The following is a 21,330-nucleotide window of genomic DNA, read 5'->3' as shown; positions in this document are numbered from 1 at the left end:
TCTTCCTCTTCCTCCCCCTCCTCACTCACGGGCTCCTCCTTGATCCGCACAGCGGGCAGGACCGAGGACGCCCACAGCTGCTCCTTCCTCCGCTGCAGCTCCCGCTCCAGCAGCGCGTGGTTCTGCTGGGCCTGTCTTTTGGCGACTTGGACCCGCTGGTCCCCAGAGACCAGCCCGACAGGCCCTGCGGAGAGACACAGGGCTGCTCAGGACAGTAGGGACCGTGCAGGGAAGGGCCTGAGATGAAGGGCCCCGGTCCCTCTGCCCCACAGACGTTCCCTTCCATCCTGATGGGGACATCCTGCTGACCAGAGGAAGGGGATAGGGAAAATGCAAGCCAGCTGGCACAGAATCAAGTGGCCCAGCCTGCCTTTCGCCCCCACTTTACCCAGAAGGAATGTGGCTACCCCAACAATGAGGGAAGAAACAGAACCAGGAAAAGCAGATTCCCACATTCAGAGACCCAAGCCAGGGTGGGTTACTGCTGAGTCCCTGCCACCAGCATCCCTGCCAACCCAAGAGGGTGAGAAATCTCGGAGGCCTGGAACCCAGACACAGCCCTGGAACCCAGAAGCCTCAGTCCCTGAGGCCAAGGCTCTGTCACTGGACAAGCCTCCAGCTGAAGGAAGAGGGCACAGAAGGGCAGCCAACAACGAGCCACGCGCCCTCATATCCCCCCACAGGCTGAGCCCTGACAGGTTCCAGAAAAGTAGCCCTTCTGGAGCCAGTGTCAGGGTTAGGGGCCCACCCAGCCGACACCCCTCCACACCTGATTGTCCATCCGGCTTCTTTGGCATGGTTTCCTTCACAAGATTATAAACTTTTTCTAATCTGAAAAGAAGAGTGTACCCTCTTAACTTTATACCGTGTCCCCTCACGTCACCTGCCTCCCAGCAGAAACACCCCCTTAAGCCCTGGACATCCTAGTCCCTGAAGACGCCGCATGCCTGGAGCTTCCACGGTCTCTCCCCATGGCTCGGAGCCCCACAGCGGGGGCGGGGAGCGCTGGCCCGCCCTCCCTTCCCCAGCTGCTCTCCCGCCAGTCTGCCTGGGGCCACACAAGCCCCCGCTCCTGCTGCTGAGTGCTTCCCCCTCCTTGCCGACCCCTCAGAACAGACACGGGTCAGTTCGAGTCAGCTCAGATCAGCAGGTGTGTCTGTGCCAGGTCTCTGCCGGGGGGATTCTGGGACCGAGTAGCAAAGTCCACCTGAGTGGAGGAGGGGTGCACACAGCCCCAAATTTGCATTCCCGCCCCAGATGCAAGCAGGCTGTGCTCCCCGCTGGAAGCAGGTGGCTGGGGACAACCTGGTGTTCCTCTGCCTGGCTCCCCCTCATCCCGCCCAGCAAGCTCTTACTTGGCCTGGATGCCCGTCCACAGCATGTGCTGCCGCTGGACCACATCTGGATGCTTCTTGATGAACTCCCCGTCATACGGCAGTATGAACTCCCAGCCCTTGTTGATCCTCACTACGGCCATGTGCTCTAGAAAGTCCTTCACGTCTTCCGCGCAGAGCTGGGGAGAGGGGGGCAAAGGTGAGGCATGCCCAGCCCCCATTCCTCCAGTAGTGGGGCTGGGCCTCGGATCAAGAAGAACTTCACTTACTTTAGTCACCGCTGCCACCTCTTTCCTTACCACCCACCGGCTCTGCGTGAACTTCCACATCTAAGGGAGAAAAAGATGCTTGTTTCCAGGAGGCAGGGATCCTACTAGGACTGTCCCCAAAACCCCTGCTGTTGTCCTGGGAGCCTGGGATGAGGGCACAAAGTGGCGGCTCTGAGACAGCCTGGGTGTCAGGCAGACTGGGCCTGGGTCCTGGCTGAGGGCAGTCACTTCAACTCTGAGCCTCCATCTCCTCCTCTGTAAGGGACCTCCTGGGCCACCTCTTCCAGGAGGGCAGCTGGACCCACTCCACACCACAGAAGCTCCCTGGGATGGGGGATACCTTGCCCGTATGTCACCTACAACAACTCAGATTTGACTAGACCCTCTCCCAGACCCCCAGATGTGACAGTGTCTGCGCGAACAGAGGAGGGCTGACAGGCAGCTGAGGGTGAGTGGCACACGTGTGGAAGGCGAGCCTGGGAGTCGATGCCACTGCACCCTGACCCCCAGAGACGAAAATAAACCACACAGGCATCTAGACGCTAAGTACCCACAGGAGCTGGGACACCCAGCTGGGAAAAGAAAAAACGGAGGCTCTCTCTGAAACAGCTTAAGGGCTGCCTGGTGTGATTAGGTCTGCACGTGAGCTCACCAAGGTCACCACGGACAGCTCCAAGGAGACAGACTACAGCAAACTCAAAGCACACTGCCAAGGTCAAGGGAGGCAGCACAGGTCCCAGCAGCTCAGGGGTCAGGCATTTGGGAGGGATGCCTTGGCTGGGACTTAAGCTCTGGATAAGGGCGGGGCGGGGGGGGGAGTTGTTTCTTGTTTCTTGAGGTAGGATTGTATTGCTATAGACTTCCCTCTTAGAACTGCTTTTGCATAGGTTTTGGATCGTCGTGTTTTCCTTGTCAAGAGGGGGGGGGGGGGGGGGGGCGGCGGGCAGATAGGGTGACGGGGGTGGAGGCATGAGCCAGCTCAGGAGCTGCAAAAAGCCCACAGCAACAGTGCAGGAAACACGCACGAGGAAAGCGGTTCTGAACTGGGGAGCGTGAGCCCCACTCAAAGAGGGTGCTGTTTGGGGGTGCGGGTCCAGTGGTACCAGACTGTCCAATTATTCATGACAAGACAGAAATCTAGTTTGAATCATGACTGTGATTTGTAAAAATAGACAACTAAGTCAACATTTTAAAAACATCACTCAGGTCAAACGGCTCCTTGGCCAGAATCTACCTATGGGACTCCAGTTTGCAACCTCCAGGCTAGGAACTCAAGGGTTCTTATGAAGATGAAGACTACAGGGTCTGAGAGGAAGGAGAACAAAGGCACAGAGTCCAGAGCCCTCCACTCCCCCCAGCCCCACCCTGGCCACACATACCTGCCCTTTGCCCGCTGCCTGGACGAAGGTCCGGGACACTCTGCGCTGCCCCAGTCCTCCGCCCATGATGCCCCAACCCGGAAGGCCAGAGAGCCTGGGCACTTACAACAAAGTCTCGGCCCCTGCAGAGCACCTCAGCAGGCACGCCACTGTGAGGGCTAGAAGAGTCCTTGGGGTACAGGATGTCACTGCCAACGAGACAGGGTGGCAGGTCAGTCCCTGTCCTCAGCCCCTCTGCCCCCCACTCCCTCAGGCTCCGAGTGGAAGCTCAGGCCTCTTTACAACACGGGCGAGGGCCAGCCTGGGCCCCAACCGCTCCCCTCAGACCCTTCCCTTTTCCCTGGGAGCCTGGCTCCAAGAGTTCTTCCTCCTACCCCTTTCCCAGCGCCCCCCTCACACACTGGCCCAGCCCCAAGGCCCCTGACATAGTCGGAGGAGCCAGGGGCTCAGAAACAGACAAGGTGAGCCCAGGACTCTGGCAGACAGCAAGTCCCACCTGTAAAGCAACACACAAGGCCTTACCACTGGCTGAAAGGGAAGCGGGGAGCAGTGTGAGCTGAGGCAGGAGGGGTCAGGGACTGGGATCCAGACAGACCCCAAGCACGGGTGAGGCTGAAGCCTTTGGAGAGAATGGGACCAGCACTCAAGGCTCAGGGACCTTCGAGGGCAAATGAGCAGGCATCAAGGCTTAAAAGCGTCTCCTGACCCCAAGTCCAGACGCAGACCCTGTTGCCCAGGAAAACACACACGTCCCCGGCCATCCGTGCTCGGGGCACCTTTGCTCTCCCCGCCCCACTCGCCTCCTCAATCCCACCTGGCAGCCAACGACTACTTTCCTTCAAGGTTGAGCTCTGTGTCCACCCTTCCTGTAAAGCTCTACGGGACAGGGCCCTGGCCCCATCTCTGCCACACGGAGAGGAGATACCCACTAAATACACAGTGTGGTCCGTGCACCGGGCTGTAACGGTGCCTGCCCCACCCATCCCCCCGGCCCACTTTCCTGAGGACAGGGACAGCACTGAATGAGAGCACAGTGCAGGGCACAGAACAAGCCACCCAGACACATGTACTCAACAAATGGGAGCAGCCTGTATCACCTCCTCACAGGAACACAGAGGGACAGGGCATGGAAGGACCACTACCCACGGGTGTGGCAGAACACACAGGGCCCAGGAGGGCCTACTTTCAAGTCACAGGGACAGGCAGACCATAAGCTGAATGTGGCAGCAGCACCAAGGCATGCGCGGTGCTGGGGGAGCTCAAACCCCAGCTCTGTGGCTGCCCAGCTGCCAGACATTTGGCAAGTCTTCATGCCTCCTCTGGGCAAGCATCCTCAGGGGGCTAATGGGATGGTCCCTCCTGGATTTCATCCATCCGCAGCATAAATACACATAAGTGTCCCATTTAACAAGTGATGTGCCATCACGAAGGTCCTCGTAATTAAACACTTGTGTCACATAAGACAATAGTTGCAAGGACCCACAAGGCATGTTGGGCATCGTTTCCCGGGGAAAGGCCGTCACCACGTGGCAGTGACATGACTTTGCAGTTTACCTGGCCAACCGACTGTGAAATGATGGACTTTTTGCAATGAATAACTTCTTTAAAAATTTGGAACAATTTACATTTTGACAGATTGTTCACTTTACATCACACTTTCTAAAAAGTGAGGAGTATTCAAGCATTTTATATTATACAATTTAGAAGTAATATAATTCAAGTGTGCGTAAAACGTAGCCACACCGTATTTACCAAGGGTCTACCATTTGCCAGGCATTATACTGAGTACCAGGGATAAAGGGAGAGTCAAAACAGACAGACCCTACCCCTAGAAACTGACAGCCTAGGGAGGAGGCAGGGTCTAGAGGAGGAATCACAGGAGGAGAGAAACTACTGAAGGACAGCAAGCCACAGATTCAGGACCTATGAACCCCAACAGGATACATAAAAAGAAATTCCCACTTAGGCCCATCTTAATGAGCCCTGGGAAGCCAAAGCAAGAGAAAATCTTACATGCAGCCAGAGGGAAACGAAGGAACATGTTTCTTGAAGGACAGACAACAAAAACAATGGAAGTCAAACTGCAATGAAATTACATCAATGTGTGGAAAGAAAATAATCAACCTAGAATTCTATACTCAGTAAAAAATATCCTTAACACAATATTGTAAATCAGCCATACTTCAATAAAATTAAAAACAAACAAAAATATCCTTCAAGAACAAAGGTGAAATAGACATTTCCAGATTAAAAAAAACCAAAGAAATTCATCACCCGAAGACCTTCACTTTAGCAGAAGGAAATTATCACAGTTAGGAACTCAGAGATGCAGAAAGGAATGTTGAGCAAAATAAAAAGGGAAATATGTCAGTAGATCTAAAAAATATCGACTGGATAGTATAATGTCTTATGGGGTTTAAAACAGAATTAAAATATATAAATACAATGACACATGAGTTGAGAGGAAGATAAATATAAAATACTCTAAAGGTCGTTGAATCGTCATGGATGAGGGTAAAAAGCAGCAACTAATATTAAACTGAAATCTGCAGGGTAATCACTAAGTCAAGAAAGGATAACTTCCAAGTTAGCGGGGAAAACGGAATAACAAGAAAGTAAAAATGAATATAAAATGCAATGTAAGCTGGACAAATAGAAAGCACTAAGGTAGACTTAAACCCAAAACATCAGTACTTAACATTCAATTTAAATGGGTTAAGCGCTCCCAACTAAGGGACTAAAATGAACTTACCTCTTCACCACCCAGTTTCCTTGGACTAACATCGCCACCTTCTGGATGCCACGCAGAACAGCCACAGAGTCAATGGAGGGGCCCAGGAGGCTCATCAAGTTGGCAAAAGGCATGACCTTCACTGAGGAGGGCACAGGAGACATCAGACAAGGCAAGAGGGGCCTGGGCTCACATAACAATCCCAGCATGACAGTGCTAACAGTAACAGCTGGCATTCACTGGCTGCTTACTCTGGGCAGGCACCCGCCTCTCACTGAGCCCTGGAGGAAACACCCACTGGAAGACCGAGGCGTGCCTCACGAGGAAGACTCAGCCCAGGAAGGTTTCAAAATTCACCCATGATCCCTTGGCTAGTAAGTGGCACAGCCAGGACTTGAACCCAGGCCATCTGGGTCCAAAGTTCATGCACTTCATCACCGTGCTCTGCTCTCCCCCACATGAGCCCCTAGCCCAAGTGAGAATGGGCAGGGCCTGGGGAGGCCCCGTGTCTTCTGCAGCAAGGCCAGCGGCCTGGCTCCCCCCCAGGAGCGCCCCTCCACACTCAGACCCCGAGCCCCTGGTGCTGGCACCTCAGAAGAGCTCAGGGCCTGGGACTCCACTCTGAGGTTCAAGGCTCACGTCCACTCTAAAGGTTCTGGCCTGCAGCGTCCCCACGGTGCAGAGCCTGGCGAGGGCACCACAAAGTAGTGCAAGTGAACGCGCTTCGTTGTGCAAATGAACGTAGCTCACGTTCACATGCAAGGCTCTGTACAGTCCCTTTAGAGGCCTCACCTCTGAGGTCTCACCTCAGCCCCATGAGCTATCTTAGTTCCTTTTTATAGATAAACAATCTAAGGCTCAGGAAGGCCAGTGGCCTGCCCAGGCTCACACAGCAGGGGAGTGGCAAAGGTGGCAGGGACCCACAGCCCATCTGAGGTAGCCTGCCACCAGCTCTAGTGCGCCTTCCAGACAAGGTGAGAGCTGTAAAGCTGGGCGGGCTCTGGGTAGTGGGGCCTCTGGTCTCGCACCTTGGTCCTTAAGTCTTTCCTAACTCCACTTCCCCAGGAGGTGGCAGGGCTGGGGCCCCCCAGAAGGAAGGGCAGAGCTTCCCACCCACCATTCTTCATCAGGATCTTGATCTGATCAGCTAGGGGCAGGGTGCGCAGCTGGGCCATGGACAGGACATTGCTGGGGGCCACGGGTTTGTCTCTGTTGAAAACAAATGCAAAGGGTTAGGGGGCCAGGGGTGCGTTCGGGGGTGGGAAGGGGAAGGGGGGTGAAGGCGTTCAGCCCCTCTACTCACTTCTCCTCCTCCTGGCTGGGAGGCATCAGCATCATGAGGTACTCACTGTGGCAGGAGAGAACGGGGTCAGCAGCTCCCAGGGCTCTGTCCTTGGCCCACCCAGCCCCCAACCAGGCTGTATCCAAGCCCCCCCAAACTCCCACACCCCCTCCTGGCCCTCTCCAGAGGATGATGGGCTACTCCACATCCCTCCCCCATGTTACAGAAGGGGCCACAGTCCCAAGGGAGGACCCACAACAGAGGGACCCTCCTAGGGCCAGTGTCGGGCTCAGTAGCCCTCAGCAGCCCTGGACTGGCCAGTCTCACCTGGGTGACTTGACAAGCTCTGTGTTCTCAACCCCGCTGGAGCCCTGGCACAGCAGGTACTGGCGCTCATGCTCAGAGCGACTGTCCTGTTGGGGAGGAATAGGGTGTGAGAGGAACCTCTGCCAACACTCCAGGCCTCCCTCTGTGATCCAGTTCTCACCCCTGCATCACCACCTGCTCCAGCCACCCACTATCCTGCTCTGAGGCCAACCACAGGATCAATCCAACCTCCTGAGCATGGCACTCAAGGCCTCTGCGATGTGGCCTCAACCAACTACCCTCCTGCCTTTATGACCACACAGCCCCAGCACCCGCGCCTCAGTGCCCTGTCTGATACAGTAACACTGAAAGCAATGATAAAAATAACTAACATTCACTGAGCATCTACTATGTGCCAGGCCCTGCTCCAATGGCTGTATACATACTCTAACTCATCTCATCCCCAAAATAACTATGAAATTAGGTACTCTTATTATTATTCCCCTTTTTACAGATAAGGAAACTGAGCCTCAGAGAGATTAAGTAATTTGCCTAAGGTTACACACTAGGAAATAGCAGAGCTTCTCGAAGTCTGACTGACCCAAAGTGTAAGGCTCTGTCAACACAAATCTCTTTCAGGAAGGTTTCAGAATAATCAGGGGCTGCTCCTCCCCCAGAAAAACGCTGGGGAGCCCTTGTCTATGGTGTCTTTGTGAGCTAATATTCAATTGCTTCCCTTACTCAACACACAGTTTCGAGGACTGCGCTCTAAGTACAGTAAAAATCACCCTTGGCAGGTGCACAGTGAACTCAGCCACGGGACAGATGGCTGATTCTCCACAGAGCAGCCGATGAAGCGTCTAGCCTTCATTCAGGGCCCACGATACTTAAAAGTACGTAACCAGGGCTTCCCTGGTGGCACAGTGGTTGAGAGTCCACCTGCCGATGCAGGGGACACGGGTTCGTGCCCCGGTCCGGGAAGATCCCACATGCTGTGGAGCGACTGGGCTGCTGAGCCATGGCCGCTGAGCCTGCGCGTCCGGAGCCTGTGCTCCGCAACGGGAGAGGCCACAACAGTGAGAGGCCCGCGTCCCAAAAAAAAAAAAAAAAAAAAGTATGTAAACAAACAGCCTCACTGAGCCCGGCAAGATGCTCACACTCAGGGAGTGCCCGGGGGGGCCACAACCCCCACCAGTGACGCGGCAGACTCACTCCCTTGGGGCACACAGTAGGTGGGAAGGGAGGACAAACTGCTCACAGGGCTTAACCTCTCTCCCTGTGGCACTACCAAGTGGCTACGACTGAATCTGAAAGAAGTTAAATGTGAGACAATGAGGCCACCAGGTAACACTTCCCAGGCACTGGGGCCTTTCTCCCAGGACCCCACCCTGGCCAGTGTCAGCACCGCCCAGGGACCCCAGCTCACCCTCAGGCCATAGTAGTGCAGGTGGACCCAGGGCTCCTCAGCATGCTTCTTCTGTAGGAACTCGTAGGACTGCACGCGGCGCTGGCGGGCCTGCTCCGACTCAGGCCGGGAGAACCGCACCTGGTTGGGGGGCGGGGAGGGGCGGGTCCACAACCTCAGGCCTGGGGCGTTTCCAGGCTGCTGCCCCAGCACCCACCAGGAGGCCAGAGAACCTCACATCTGGGGCATTTCCCACTGCCACCCAATTCAGGCTGGGCAGAGGTTAGATTATCCCTCCAGGTAGCCCAGCAAGGAGGCTCTAAGGCATGGACTCTGTTTCTGTATGTTTCACCCCAGAGCCCATGTTCTCTGCAGACCCTCCCACCCCTTGCTGCCTCCAGGAAGCTGAGCTACAAAGCTGGCCCTGCTGCCTCCCAGGCTGCACTCTTCTCTCTCAGGGCCAGAGCTCACCGTGATCTGCTTCACATCTTCTTCTGCCTCGTCCTGTGAAGAGTCTCCCGCTGCAAGAGAAAAAGCCTTGCTTGCAGCCTCTGTTGGAGGCTCTACACCCCACCCACCAGGCAGGTCTCAAGCAGCGAAGCCTGTGAATTCTCCTTCTGGACCGAGGTAGCTGCCTAAGTCAGTGGTTTTCAGTTAGGGGCAATTTTGCCCCCCAGGAGACACTTGGAAATTCAGAGTCATTTTTGGTTGTCGAAATTGTGGGGGTGGGTGCTACTGGCATCCAGTGGGTAGCAGCCAGGGATGCTGCTAAGGATCCTGTAATCCATCCCTTTAATACTTCTTCCCATGACCAACCTATCCTGCTAACATATACAGACAGACAGACAGCAGGGCTGGGGGTCCAGAGCTCACCCTCGTTGGCTGCCTCCCTCTCACGGTGCTTGGCATCTGCCTTATCCAGGTAGGAGAAGCTGGGCCGCAGCTGCAGGATGCCATGTAAAGGTGTCAGGTGGAGCTCACCTGGCAGAGGAAGAAGGGCTTGGACCTGACTCTAGGAGCTGAGGCTGACCCACACAGCTTGGCTCAGGGGAGCTACCAAGGGCCCCAGACTCCCCTAAAGGCCTCGGCTCACTGCCAAACCGCCTCCCACCTCTGCTCTAGCCCCCAGTCCTAGAGCCTTGGGACCACCAGACCGATGGCCATTCCCAACCCGATCTGGTTGTGCCAGACACAGGAAGCACACAAACCAGATGAAGACATGAATGCAGACTCTTCCACCCAATGTCACTTCCTTAAGGCTTGCCTGCAAAGCCTCCTCCTCCAGCATTCAAGGGCCTCCCGACCCCAGTCCCCACTGCCCTCCCGCACTTGCTTGTTCCAGTCACGCTTGGCCACTCATCCACACCAAACACGCCCTGCTCTTTCCCCCGCCAGGCCTCTGCCAGACCACCCTCAGCGCCTCCCTAACCCCACACACACCCAGACCTCTCTCCTCATCCTCCCACCTCTTCCTGTCAAAATCCCACCCGTCCTGTTAAGAAGCTGGCTAGTGCAAGCGGGGCTGGAGAGGAGGCCTGGCGGAGCCCGGTGGAGGAGTGTCTACGCCGTCTCTGGCAAAGATCGTGACTTTCTCTTGTGAATCAGACCTGTGCACTGGGAGGCAGTGCACAGGTAATCAATTTCAATCAAGCCAATGTAGCCTTGAAAGAAAAGAAATCAGACAGACACTAAGGCTCTGTGGAAGCTCTCTGGGACTCCAGAGGGAGCAGAATGCTTGAGACGAGAAGAAGTAAGTGACTAGGCCTGGCTGCAAGGAATGTGGCTTTAAAGAACTATATCCTTGAGACTTGGGTTCAAAATAGAAGAGTACAGTTATCTGACATTACTTTTATTCTATCACAGTTTATTTCCTAAGTGCTCAAATTTCATTTATTGCTTTATAAACTCTAAATACTTATAGAAACCTTGTAGTTTTTAATAGCTTTACTGAGATATAATTCACATACCATATAATTTACCCATTTCAAGCATACAATTCAGTGCATTTTAACATATTCACAAACTAGTAAACCAGCACCACAATCAACTTTGGGACATTTTCATCGGCCCAGAAAGAAGCCCTGTGCCCGGCAGCAGCCACTCCCCACTCCACTCTCCTCCCAGCCTCTGAAACCTATAATCTACTTTCTGCCTCTGTGGGTTCGCCTATTCTGGACATTTCATATGAATGGGAGCATGTAACATGGGGTCCTTTGTGCCTGGCTTCTTTCATTTAGCCTAATGTTTTCAAGGCTCACCCATGTTGGAGTGCTTATCAGTACTTACTTCCTTATTATGGCTAAACAACATTCTAATGTCTGGCTATACCATATTTTGTTATCTGTGCATCAGCTGATGGAATTTGGATCATTTCCACTTTTCACTACCATGAATAATGCTGCTATGAACACCTACATACAAGTTTTTGTGTGGAGACGTGTTTTCATTTCTCTTGCGTAGATGCTTTCTAGGAATGGAATTACTGGGTCCTAAGTACCTTGCATTTAAGACAACATTCTACCCCGTCCAAAAGGTTATGCTGTGTGTGTCTGTGTCCCAGGAGGACAATGACCTTTGACCCCCACCCATCGGGTATGGTAGTGTCAAGCTAAAAGTCCCTTGAGATGGCCAAATTCCATTCCCCTGACAATCTGTCATTTCTACAACCTGTCTGGCCTCTGTGGGTATCTAGCATTCGGGGTGTCCTCTTCCTGTCCCAGCCCCCATTCTGCTTCCCTCTCACCCACTCAGCCCTCACAAGCCATGGCAGCCAGGGATGTCCAGCGCGGGTACCTTGCCTGTAGAGCGCGGCAGCATAACGGGACGTGTTACTGGTGGTCTGGGAAGAGCAGAACGTCTGCTTGTCCATCAGCTTCCTACAAGCACAGGGAGGACAGACGTCAAGGGGAAGGAAGCTCTAGGCCTGGGCCTGTAGGTGGAGCCCCCTCCACCCCAGACACTTGAAATCCAACTGCCAGAGACCAAGGCCACAGGACAAGCCACAGGTGCCGCAGGAGGGCAGCTGGGGATGAGGAAACCTCGTGTGCAGCCCAAGAAACAAGCAGTGGGTGGGAGCTCCCTCTCCCGTCGAGGGGCCAGCTTGCCTCTCGGCCCAGGAAGAACTTGGTCAGAGGAGCCATCTCGGGAGGGAAGACGTTTCCCACGGGGACGAGTCTGTGCCAGGCCCAGCCATGCAAAGACGGGACGCTGGTGGGGAGCTTAGCTGTAGAGCACAAGGCCTAGGTATCTCTGAGGGCTCTGGAAGGCTCGTATTTGAAGAACGTGAAGCTCGGAGGCCTCAGGGAACTCACGAGGAGTATGTGCTGGTCTCGTCAGCGCAGGCCCCGTCCACGTTCAGCGCGATCTGCTCCCCTTTGCTGCGGCAATAGTTGGGATTCAGCGTGTCGATGGCCATCTCAAGCTCCACCTGGAGGCACCAAACACCCCCAGCAGCTATGAGGACCCCAAGGCACAGCCCTCAGAGGATCCCCTCAAACCCACCATGCCTACCTCCCTAACCCCAGTCCCTGCCCAGAAGCAGGACTGCCACCATCCCTCTCCGAGGGCCCCTAGGCTTCAGTCCACACAAAAGCCACAAACCCAAATTCCAACAGAAGAGCCAGAGTGCTTTTTTTTGGAGGGGGTTCATGTAGTTTTGCTTGCCCGCACCCACAATTCCACTCCCCAAAATCTAAATTAGGTGCCAACATTTAAAAATCAAGAGCTTTTCCCTTTTATCCTTATTTCCAACTTCTTTTGAAAAGTCAGCAGAATTAGCAATACTGGTACAGGGCCCGGAGCTGCAGGTGCCCGAGGAAAGGCGTCTCCTGCTCCGTCACCCTATAGCCCCGAGAGGCACTAGATTCCCCATAACGCGCCCTCTTCGCATTGGCCCTGCCCTGTCCTGTGAACGTGGGTCCACCCCACCCTATGTTCTAGTTCATCTCAAGCCTCACTCCTCCCTGGCCTCTCTGGAGCTGCCCACCCCTTCTTTCTGGAAGTTTTTCCTCCGGCAGATTTCAAGGCCCTGCAAGCTGCTGGTTTTCTTCCTAACTCTCCAGTCACTCCTCTGCGCTTCCACCCCCAAAAGGCCTGTATCCTGGATTCTTTCAGCTCCCACCCTATCACCCCTCCCCTCCCTCCACCTCCATCCAACAGGGTAGCCCCACCTTCTGCTGCTTGGGCTTGATCCTGGCTGAGAGGTGTGGAATGTCATCATAGGTCATCGAGACTGGACGCACAGGGTACTAGGGAAGGGAAGGGAGCCGTCAGTCCACCCTGCCCAGCCCCAGTGAGAGCTGAGCTTCAGAGGCGCCGGCTAAGAATCAATAGCCACCCTCCACGCCCACCCCAGACCAGAGGCCCTCGCTGGTCTCTGCCTGCATCCCCGCATCCCATTCCCACTGGCTCCACCTAGTCTCCTTCCAAACAGCAATTTTCAAATGTCCAAGGGACATGCCTAAGTATCAGACAGGCCCCAGCATGCATAGCCCCATGGGCCCTAGGAAGTCAAGCACGCTGCCATGGGAGTCAAGAATAAGGGTCCAAAGTCTAACTGCTAGTTTACAGGCCAACCAGGTGGAGAACGACAAGGGAAATGAGACCACAGGAAGCAAAGAGGGAAAACAAAACTGGCGAACACTGCTCACTGCTAAAGCCTGACGATGGATCTGTGGACAAAGGATGTCACCTGCCACAAAGGATGTTGTGGCCTTCAAACCCTCTGCCTTGCAGCCACTCCCCCTACAGTGCACCCTACGGGGACTCAGGATGGAGAAAAGAGGAGACTGGCCCTAGATAGTTAAGGTGCATAATAAAGGAATGATTTCAATTAGCCCAGACTCTTGCCACTTCCCATACATAGAAAAGTGCTAAATTCATTAACTCGAGAGTCTGGTTCTCTTTAACAGACAGTAATCTTCTGATGTTCTGACTCCCTGGGGTTTTGTTGTTGTTTTGCAAAAACTCCTATAAGTCCTGACTCCTCTCTTACCTCTTCAGAATCGTTCCTCAGAGCTACCTGAGAGGCTATCTCCCGGACTTAAGTCCTCAGTTAACGCCTGCCGAATAAAACATAATTCTCAACTGTTAGGTTGTGCTTTTTTTTTTCAGTCGACAGATCTATGGGAATCACTATCCCATTCTCTCTCCTTTTGCTGATGTGTGGACTTTTCCATAATAAAAAGTTGATGACAGAGAAGGGAGCTGGTCTGCCAGTGACCTGCTCAGAGAGCTCTCTCTGGGCCCCAGTGTCATCAGGTGTGAAGTTATGTCACATCTGAGCATACTGCTCTGAAATCACTTCTTTTCTCTGAACAAAGAAGGATGTAGAGACATCCTTCCCCACAGACGCACTCTTCCTTTCTTCCTTTCTTTCTCCCGTGCTTTACATATGCCACTGGGTGGATGGATGAGTCATGGTTTGGACTCACTTGCAAAAGGCCGTGGCCATCGCTATGAATGAGCCTGGTGGAGGTGTGGCAGTGCAATAAAGTAACCCTCCTTTGGAGGCCATTTGAGATCAGCTGCATTCTAGCCCAAGGAAATGGCTGTTTCCTAAAAGCTCACTTAAATAGCAATATAATGACTCCTCCCTGCTTCCCGGGCTGAAGCTTGGGGCAGGAACTTGGAACTTAGGTCCAGGAACGGCCTGGAGCACAGCTGGTCTGGGCTGAGCCCTGAGCTGGGACAGGCTAGCCCAGGACAGCCCGGGAGGCCCCTCGTCTGCCAAGGTCCAGGCAGCTCTGTGATCTCCTGATAGCCGGGAAGGGTGGTGGGGAAGGGTGCCAGTTCTAGAATCAGACGGTCCTAACTCTGCCACTTGCTCCCTGTGTACTCAGGCAAGCTCCTCGCCTCCCAGACCATTCGGAGCAGGGAATGAGGCAGGTGGAGCTGACACCCGGCACAGGGCCTGGCACACTATGAACACACATGGGTCACTGTCACCACCATCCATTCCATCACTCTGCAGTCAGTCAAGGAAGCAGGTGCAGACAACAGCCCCCAGTGCCACGGCCTGTAAAAGCAGATGCCAGGGGCCCAACACCGGGCCTCTTCCCAGCACATGCTTGGAGGGTGCTGCCACCCTGTTCCAGGCCCCTTGTGCAAGTTACTAGCCTCCCTGGGCCTCTTTTTCTTATATGCAACGTGGAGACAAAAATACTTAACAACCTTACTGCTAGGAATGTAAAGTGGTTTGAAACAGTCTGTCATTTCCTCAAAATATTAAACATAGTTTCTATAGGACCCAACAATTCCACTCCCAGGTATATACTCAAGAGCAATGAAAAACTCTCCACACAAACACTTGAACAGGAATGTTCATAGCAGCATCATGTATAATAGCCAAAACACGGCAACAACCCAAATACCCATCAACTGATGCATGGAGGAATAAAATGTGGCATATAGGTCCATACAGTCAAGTATATTCATCCATAAAAAGAAATGAGGTCCTGATACATGCTATGACATGGAAAAGCCTCGAAAACATCACGCTAAACAAAAGAGCCAGACACAAAAGGCCACATATTACATGACTCCATTTATATGAAATGTCCAGAACAGGCAAATCCATGGACAGAAAATAGGTTAACGGTTGCCTAGGACTGCAGGGAGTGAGGGCAGAGCAGCAGCAAACACTTCCTAAAATAGACTGGGCCGCTGGCTGCACAACCCTGTGGACAGACTAAAATCCACTGCATTTATACTTAAACAGGGAAGCTGCATGGGTGTGAATTAGATCTCAATAAAGCTGTTATAAAATTACAATAGTAACCACCACAGGGATACTGTGGGAGGAGATGAGTTAACATATGTAAAATGCTTTGAATGGTGCCTGCAGACAGCCTAGGGTTAACACCTGTGAGTGACTAAGATTAAACTACCAGCGCAGCTAAGAGGGGAGGGGGCAGGAATAACAACTCGGGGGACTCACAGCTAGCAGGACAGAGGCGCACCAATGCTGACTGGAGCTGCCCCAGAAAGCCGCTCCCTGAGCCTCAGTTACAGCGGTGGCGATCATTCTTGGCGCTAACTCTGCACCAGGCAGGTGGTGTTCTAAGCACTTTAATATGGACTCACCTGATCCCCGTGGGGACCCTATCAGGCAAGTATTATTACTATCACCACTCTGCAAATAAAGAAACTGAGGCACAGAGAGATTTTTTTTTTTTTTTTTTTTTAAGGAACTTGCCCAAGGACTCACAGCCAAGCCTCAAGGCCGGGAGACTGTCCCCAGGGCCCAAGCTTTATCCACTACACTGTTCTGCCTCTTAGGGTTGCCTTGGTTTTCCCATCTTCAAAATGAGAGATTACTATTGACCTGACCATAGAAGCAAAGAAACTGTCTTACAAAACACCCTCTGTGCCAAGAATTCTAAGCAACGTGGAGGTTTCAAATTGTTCCTGGCCTACCACTTACTGTGTCTCCACCACCCACCAACACTTGCTTTTTTTCCCCCTTTACCTTTATGTCCTATAATTACCTGAAACAGATAGAGCTTCTCTGCCAGACTTTTGGCCAAGTACACGTCGATCTGGGAACAAGGGAAGAAGACTTAACCAGGAGACAGAACCCAATTCCCAACCTGCCCCGGGCACAAGCATGCTCCTCAAAGTTCAGGGATAACGGCTCTGAGGCCATTTGGGGAAGAGGAAATAGCTCAGCTGATGCTAAAAATAAAGGGAACCAAATCTCCAACCTGGATATGTCCACAGCCCCCTGCCCAGGTTCACTATAACCCAATAAAAATGTATTCCGAGGCTGCCCAGATCAGGATGCATCCCAGAGGGCCCGATTAAACGCTTTTCTGATGAGGATGGGGCAGGGAAGGGCTTCCTCCCTGTGCCCTCCATCACCTGTCCTGGATTGGCCTGTCTTCAGGTGGTGTGACCTGGCTCTTTCTTCTCAACCCTCACCACCCCTGCCCCACCTTGCAGTTTACCTTCCTGCTTCCTAGCTCTTCCTATGAACCATGTTCTCTCCCACCTCCAGGCCTTAAGGATGAGTGGAGGCTCATCAGGCACAGGGGAGGCATATGTGAAGGAAACAGCATGTGCAAAGGCCCAGAGCCTCTAGGATATGTCTTGGTCTGGGCTGACTCTGGAACCACCATCTGCATCTTGAGACCCCTTCCTTGTCAGTCTCGTCTCACAGATCCTAAGCTTCCCAAGGGCAGAACACTGCCTGGCTCTCTGCTGGCTGTCACAGCCTCCAGCACATCACGGATTCAGTGAACAACTGCTGAATGACCGAATCTGCATAAGAGCATGAAGATGAGGGAGCTGTCAAACCCATTCATTCATTCAACAAATAGTCACTGAGTATCTATTAATCGCCAGGCACTGGACTTGGCTGTGCAGACACAGTGGTGAAGAGGACAAAATCCCTGCCCTCATGAGGCTTACACTTTAGTGGAAGGAAACTTATGTGTAGGGGCTGAGAGGTGCTGTGGCCAAACGCAAGGTATGGCCAAGGTAAGGGGCTAGGGAGGGTGTGCAGGAGAATGTCACGTGAGGCAGGAGGGTCAGGGAATCCTCTCTGACAAAGTGATGCTGGATCAGACACCTGAAAGAAGTGAGGGGTCGGCCAGGCAGGTATGAGGAAGAGAGGATGCCAACAGGTCCCAGGCTGGCCTGAGGATGGATGGAAGGGACCCCGTCCCGGCAGAGGGTGGGGAACAGCAGTTACCTCCTGTATGACTGGGTCATCCTCTTCATTGGCCATACTAGGGGGGAGCCAGCCGCACGGTCCTTGGACTCGATCTGCAAGGAGAGCAAGAGGCCTGGACCGTGAGTCGGTTATTCAACCAACACACCTAGGTACCCATTCTGCAAGCAGCCCTGCTCTGGGAGGGAGGAGCCTGAAGCAAACAGAAATTGATCTTATTTCTACATCTATCATAGAGTCAAAAATGGACAGCCCATTATACACCCCATCGGCCAAAAAACAAACAAAAAAAGCAGGCAGAAACCACCAAGCAATGGGTGTAAACAGGTGGACCCAAGTCACATGTCAGCTACACCCATGGGAAAGAATAAATGACCAGCTTTAGGAGTTTTCTGACCACTCACAAAGAATTCACCACCAGGCAGGAGGATGGAGGCTGGCTGGTCCACAGCCATGATGAAAACACTCAAGAAGTAATCGGGGGCCATGGGGAATCTTTAGAGAGCCTGATGCACAGCAGGAAGAGCAGACAGTCCCAAGACTTGGATTCCAGGGTGACTCCATCTCTGATATTTGATTTTCAAGCTGACTTTAAACCCAACCCCGAGTGAGATGACCTCCTTTCTGTGGTTTTCTGTGTGTGTGTGTGTGTGTGTGTGTGTGTGTGTGTGTGTGTGTGTGTGTGTGTGTGTGTGTGTGTGTGTGTGCGCGCGCATGTCTAAAAACGACCCTCTTCACATACATACTCTTCTCTTAATTGTCCCCATGTTATAACGAGGAGGCTGGAACTCAGAGACGCTTTTATGTGTTTTACCCAAAGCCACACAGGAAGCAAGGGGACCCACTGGACCTCAATGCCAGGCCATCCAACTTCAGGTCGCAGTTATAGGTAGGGGAGTTCAGAGGAAGGAAGGGCCTTCCTGCTGGGGGAAGGGGCATTTGGGCTGGGCCTTGAAGGACAGAAGGATTTGGACAAGCCAGGATAGCAGAGGGGAAGAGGGACTCCAGGCAACAGGAAGCACTTCAAGTACCTGAAGGAGGGAAGGCGGCAGGTCGCCATGGTGGAGGGTGAGTACACTGTCCCTCAGTATCAGTGGGTAAGGGGGGGATTGGTTCCAGGACCCTCAAGGATACCAAAATCTGTGGATGCTCAAGTCCCTTACATAAGATGGTACAGTATTTGCATATAACCTAAGCACATCGTGTACTTTATTTTTTTCAATAAAAAAATTTTTTTTATTGGAGTATAATTGCTTTACAATGTTGAGTTAGTTTCCGCTGTACAATGAGGTGAATCAGCTATATGTATACCTATATCCCCTCTCCATTAGACCTCCCTCACACCCCACACCCCCCAACCCACCCATCTAGGTCATCACAGAGCACCGAGCTGAGCTTCTTGTGCTTTATTTATAGCATGTTCCCGCTAGTTATATATTTTATGCATGGTAGTGTACACATGTCAATCCTGATCTCCCAATTTGTCCCACCCTCCCCTTCCCCCACACACACGTCCACATGTCCGTTCTCTACTCCTGCCCTGCAAATAGGTTCATCTGTACCATTTTTCTAGATTCCACGTATATGCGTTAATATACAATATTTGTTTTTCTCTTTCTGGCTTACTTCACTCTGTATGACAGACTCTAGGTCCATCCACGTCTCTACAAATGACCCAATTTCGTTCCTTTTTTTTTTTTTTTTAATTGGGGTATAGTTGTTTTACAATGTTGTGTTAGTTTCTACTGTACAGCAAAGTGGAGTTCCCTGTGCTATAGAGCAAGTTCTCATTAGTTATCTATTTTACACATATTAGCATATATATGTTAGTCCCAATCTCCCAATTCATCCCACTCCCCCTTACCCCCTTGGTGTCCATGTTTTTTCTCTACATCTGTGTCTCTATTTCTGCCTTGCAAACCGGTTCATCTGTACCATTTTTCTAGATTCCACAGATGTGCATTAATACACAATATTTGTTTTTCTCTTTCTGACTTACTTCACTCTGTATGATAGTCTCTAGTCCATTCACATCTCTATAAATGACCCATTTCCGTTCCTTTTTATGGCTGAGTAACATTCCATTGTATACATGTACCACATTTTCTGTATCCATTCATCTGTCGCTGGACGTTTAGACCGTTTCCACGTCCTGACTATTGTAAATAGTGCTGCAATGCACATTGGGTTACATGTGTCCTTTGAGTTATGGTTTTCTCAGGGTATATGCCCAGTAGTGGGATTGCTGGGTCATATGGTAGTTCTATTTTTAGCTTTTTAGCCAACCTCCATACTGTTCTCCACAGTAGCTGTATCAATTTACATTCCCACCAACAGTGCAAGAGGGTTCCCTTTTCTCCACACCCTCTCCAGCATTTATTGTTTGTAGATTTTTTGATGATGGCCATTCCAAAGCAATCTACAGATTCATTGCAATCCCTATCAAATTACCAATGGCATTTTTCACAGAACTAGAACAAAAAAATTTTACAATTTGTATGGAAACACAAAAAGACCCCAAATAGCCAAAGCAATCTTGAGAAAGAAAAACGGAGCAGAAGGAATCAGGCTCCCAGAATTTAAACTATACTACAAAGCTACAGTAATCAAGACAGTATGGTACTGGCACAAAATCAGAAATATAGATCAATGGTACAGGATAGAAAGCCCAGAGATAAACCCACACACATATGGTCACCTAATTTATGACAAAGGAGGAAAGAACATACAATGGAGAAAAGACAGCCTCTTCAATAAGTGGTGCTGGGAAAACTGGACAGCTACCTGTAAAAGAATGATATTAGAGCACATGGTATATTTTAAATCATCTCTAGGTTAATTATAATACCTAATACAATATAAATAGTTGCCAGGCACAGGGCAAATTTAGTTTCTGAGGTTAGCTGAATCCATGAATGTGGAGGGCTGACTGTAATTCAGCTGGGATGACCCTTCATATTCCCAAAGGGAGGGGATGGCCACAGTTAGAAAGGCACCTGGGCACCCTCCAATCTCAGCAGTTCCCAGACCTCTACTTTTAGGTAAGACCAGCTCGATTCTTGTCTTATCTACCTAACATTTGAATGGTTTAATATTTAAAACAACATAAATATTTTCACCAAGGGATTCAATGGCATCTAAGCCCCCTGCCCTGGCCACCATGTGGAGTCATCTCGCTTATTCCAGATATACATTCCAGATGCTGAGAATGCTCAGGCCAAAACAATGGCATCATCCTCAGTGCTTCTCTTCCTCTCACCCCACACCAGCAAATCCTGTCAGCTGTGCCTTCTAAGTATGTTGGGAATCTGCCCACCCCCACTGCCACCTCCATCTCCTGCCCGCCTTAGAGCAGCAGCCTCCTAACTGGTCTCCCTGCTTCCACCTTTGCCTCCTACGGTCTTTGCTCACCCCACAGCCCACCCCACAGCCGGCAATCACATCACTCCTCCGCCCCTCAAAGTCTTCCCATCTCACTCAGAAATAAAAGCCAGTCTTTTTCATCCCATGTGAGGCCCTAGACAACTCCCTCCCTGACCCTTTTCCTTTCAGACCTCATCTCCCACAGGCCTCCTTCCCTCCCCCATCACTCACCTCTGGGCTTTTGTAACTGCTCTACCAGCCCCCATAACCTCATGGCTCCCTCCTTCACCTCTTTCAGGTTTTTGCTCAAATTCTACCTCATAGCTAAGACTTTCCCTGTCCACTCAATTCAAAATCACAACACCCTGCCCCGCCAGCTCCTTCCCTGCTCTGGTTTTCTCCATAGCATGCATCACCATGTGACAGTTTATAGCTCTGTATTTATTATCCATCCTCACCCCCACTGCCAATAAGTGGTAAACTACATGAAGGCAGAGATTTTCGTCTATTTCGTCCTTTGCTGGCCCCCAGTGCCTAGCACATAGCAGGCACTCAATACATGTTGTCTGAATAAGTAAACCACAGGAATG

At 51.9% G+C, this 21,330-nt stretch overlaps 1 protein-coding gene across 1 annotated transcript in view; it reads right to left on the bottom strand.

Annotated features, from left to right (window-relative positions):
• POLR3E (RNA polymerase III subunit E) overlaps window positions 1–21,330 on the bottom strand; it is a 31,587-nt gene that overhangs the window by 6,811 nt on the left and 3,446 nt on the right. Inside the window, 18 exon segments of the mRNA XM_007449970.1 lie at window position 1; window positions 3–184; window positions 770–831; window positions 1,356–1,513; window positions 1,604–1,663; window positions 3,089–3,170; window positions 5,735–5,855; window positions 6,831–6,922; window positions 7,017–7,061; window positions 7,323–7,408; window positions 8,728–8,847; window positions 9,178–9,227; window positions 9,580–9,687; window positions 11,500–11,582; window positions 12,018–12,133; window positions 12,876–12,953; window positions 16,194–16,244; window positions 17,399–17,472. The exon segment at window position 1 is cut by the window's left edge and continues 353 nt beyond it. Coding sequence (XP_007450032.1) covers window position 1; window positions 3–184; window positions 770–831; window positions 1,356–1,513; window positions 1,604–1,663; window positions 3,089–3,170; window positions 5,735–5,855; window positions 6,831–6,922; window positions 7,017–7,061; window positions 7,323–7,408; window positions 8,728–8,847; window positions 9,178–9,227; window positions 9,580–9,687; window positions 11,500–11,582; window positions 12,018–12,133; window positions 12,876–12,953; window positions 16,194–16,244; window positions 17,399–17,434 — 1,531 coding nt within the window. The 5' untranslated portion in view covers window positions 17,435–17,472.

The sequence above is a fragment of the Lipotes vexillifer genome, unplaced genomic scaffold, assembly GCF_000442215.2.
Source record: "Lipotes vexillifer unplaced genomic scaffold, Lipotes_vexillifer_v1.1 scaffold811, whole genome shotgun sequence".
Lineage (NCBI taxonomy): Eukaryota > Metazoa > Chordata > Mammalia > Artiodactyla > Lipotidae > Lipotes > Lipotes vexillifer.
Note: the sequence above shows the minus strand (reverse complement) of the source record. Positions and strands in the feature narration are given on the sequence as shown.